This window comes from Passer montanus, unplaced genomic scaffold (assembly GCF_014805655.1).
Source record: "Passer montanus isolate IOZ18808 unplaced genomic scaffold, ASM1480565v1 scaffold604, whole genome shotgun sequence".
In the NCBI taxonomy this organism is placed as follows: domain Eukaryota; kingdom Metazoa; phylum Chordata; class Aves; order Passeriformes; family Passeridae; genus Passer; species Passer montanus.
The window spans coordinates 13,229-15,677 of NW_024371083.1; the positions used below are offsets into that span (position 1 = coordinate 13,229).

The 2,449-nt window shown below is 51.1% G+C and overlaps 1 protein-coding gene across 1 annotated transcript; it reads right to left on the minus strand.

The window, feature by feature from the left end:
* Positions 1-731: 731 nt before the first annotated feature.
* On the minus strand, positions 732-1,808 carry LOC120510899 (zinc finger protein 239-like). The gene is made up of 2 exons (XM_039727253.1): positions 1,749-1,808; positions 732-1,559 (listed from the first exon to the last, which is right to left on the minus strand). The coding sequence occupies exons 1-2, from the start codon at positions 1,806-1,808 to the stop codon at positions 732-734; spliced, it is 888 nt and encodes a 295-aa protein (XP_039583187.1).
* Between the last annotated feature and the right edge of the window lie 641 nt (positions 1,809-2,449).

The following is a 2,449-nucleotide window of genomic DNA, read 5'->3' on the forward strand; positions in this document are numbered from 1 at the left end:
CAGCCTGGAGACTCTTGCAAATCCCATGGAACCCCTCTGAGGGCCTGTGACAAATCTGATCCTTAGCATGGCAACCAGGGCTGGGACCAGCTGGGATGCTTGGTTTCCACAGGGCGGGGTTCAGGAATGGGATTCCCCAATTTCCAGCTCCCGCTAAAACCACACTGCCGATTGCTGCCCTCCTGCCTCCCATGGAAAGCACAGAAGGCAAAGATCCTGGACTAGAATAGGAACAATTTTTTGGGAACAGCAACAAGATCAGGAACAAACAGGAACAGCAACAATATTGATAACAAGAGGGATAAGAAAAATGGAAAACTACAATTCAGCTGCCGGGGTCAGCTGTTACTTTTCTCTGCCCCAGCACGGGAAAAGGTGGTTCTGAGCAGGCCCTTCCTGGGTTCCAAAACTCAGCTGACTGTCTCTTCCTGGACACAATTTCCTCCTGCCTGGAAAGGACACCCTTCTCCTCGAGGGGAGAGAGAGACTCCCTTTCCTGCCCCTGGCCATGACCTGAGATGGGAGTGAATGGAATGTCATGGCCATGATTCTTCAATTCCACATCATGTCATTGGAAGGGGCAGGAAAAGGGACAGGTGTCTTCCCAGCATGGACCACAGGGAACATGGATCACCAGGGCTCTTCCCAACATGGGTCATCCAATGGGGGATGAAGCTGCAGCAGTGCATGAAGCTCTTCCAGCAGTTGGGGAATTTGCAGGGCTTCCCTTATCAGTGACTCCATTGGTGTCTGGTCAAGTCAGAGCTCTGAGTGAAGCTCTTGCCACACCGCGGACACTCGTAGGGTCTCTCCCCAGTGTGGATGCGCTGGGGGGGGATGAGGGGGGAATTGCGCTTGAAGCCCTTCCCGCAGTCAGGGCAGAGGAAGGGCCTCTCATCGGGGTGAATCCTCTGGTGCCTGAGAAGAGGGGAGCGGGTCTGAAATCTCTGCTGACACTCAAGGCATTCATAGAGCCTCTCCCCAGTGTGGATGCGCTGGGGGGGGATGAGGGGGGAATTGCGCTTGAAGCCCTTCCCGCAGTCAGGGCAGAGGAAGGGCCTCTCATCGGTGTGAATCCTCTGGTGCCTGAGAAGAGTGGAGCGGGTCTGAAATCTCTTTTGACACTCAAGGCATTCATAGAGCCTCTCCCCAGTGTGGATGCATTGGTGGGTCACGAGGGTGGATCTGTAGCTGAAGCCCTTCCCACACTCCCCACACTCGTAGGGCCATTCCCCGGTGTGGATCATCTGGTGGCAGATCAAGGTGCTGCTCCGCCTGAAGCTCTTCCCACACTCCAAGCACTTGTAGGGCTTCTCCCCATCATCAATCTGCTTATGGACCACCAGCTCTGAGCTCTGGCTGAAGCTCTGTCCACCTTCCTGGCACAGGGTGGGTCTTTCCTCCTCAGAGCACCCAGGGCTGGGTTTGGAGCCCCTCCTCCTACAGGATCTCAGGGAAATTTCTTCCCCAATGGATTCCTGTGCCATGGAGCCACTCAAATCTGCCTCTTCCACAAGGTTCTGCTGTGGAGATTTGTCCTTGCTGGTCTCCATCCTTACCTCCTTGTCTGAGGAAGGCAGGGCAAGGAGAGGATGGGATTTGCCTCCGTGCCAGAGGGAAGGGGAAGGAGATCCTCCCCTGCATGCATCCCTGGCATTATGGAGTTGGAAACAGGGCTGTCCTGCAGCCTTGGGCTGTGCTGTGCAAGGAGATGGAGCAGGAGAGAGGGGGAAATGGGCTGTGACTACCTCCTCACTTACCTGGTGGTCCCGGGACATCTTCCTCTTCCTCGCAGCCTTCTCCTCCATCTGGCGGTGGTTTTGGGATGGGAAATTCTGTTTTGGGAGGAAAACAAGAGATGAGTGCATTGAGTTTTGTACCAAGGGGAGATTAAAGCCAGAATTACAATTTAATAAGAAATTTATATTTTAATTTAATTTAATTTAATAAGAAAATTAAGATCGAGACAATGATACAGAAACACTGCCTTAAATTAGGTGGCTGGGTTGCCAGTGGAAAGAAAATGTTTTGTTGTCCTTCCTTGAAAAGTTTCTTAAAAACACTGGAGGAAAGGCAGCAAATGATACCAGCAAGGTTGATAAGGTTCATTCACCCCAAAGTAAGGAACACAAGGCTGCTAAAAGTTCCACAAGAAGCCCAGCTCAAGCAGCTAAATTCCTGAATAAATGCCAAATTCAGAGGCTTAGGGACTTTGCCAAATGTGAGAATCATTATTCTCTTCGTCCCTGTCACCTTTGTGACAGCCCCACAGTGCTTTCTCTTCCTTTTAGTAATCTATAGTGGGCCAAATTTCCACTTTTCTTTTATGGGACCCTGCCAGCAGCTGAGCTGGAGCTGTGCAGCAACCAATGAAACTTGGAATTGCCACAGAATTGCTTCTATTATCAGTTTACTAATGTATTGGATTTGTTTGCATTTTAATCACATG

What these genes read in the sequence shown, in the direction of transcription:
- LOC120510899 (XM_039727253.1), bottom strand. Translation starts at nt 1,808, where the DNA reads ATGGAGGAGAAGGCTGCGAGGAAGAGGAAGATGTCCCGGGACCACCAG. An exon ending in ACCACCAGGTAAGTGAGGAG is followed by an intron (nt 1,560 to 1,748) that starts GTAGTCACAGCC and finishes TCAGACAAGGAG; the next exon opens with GTAAGGATGGAGACCAGCAA.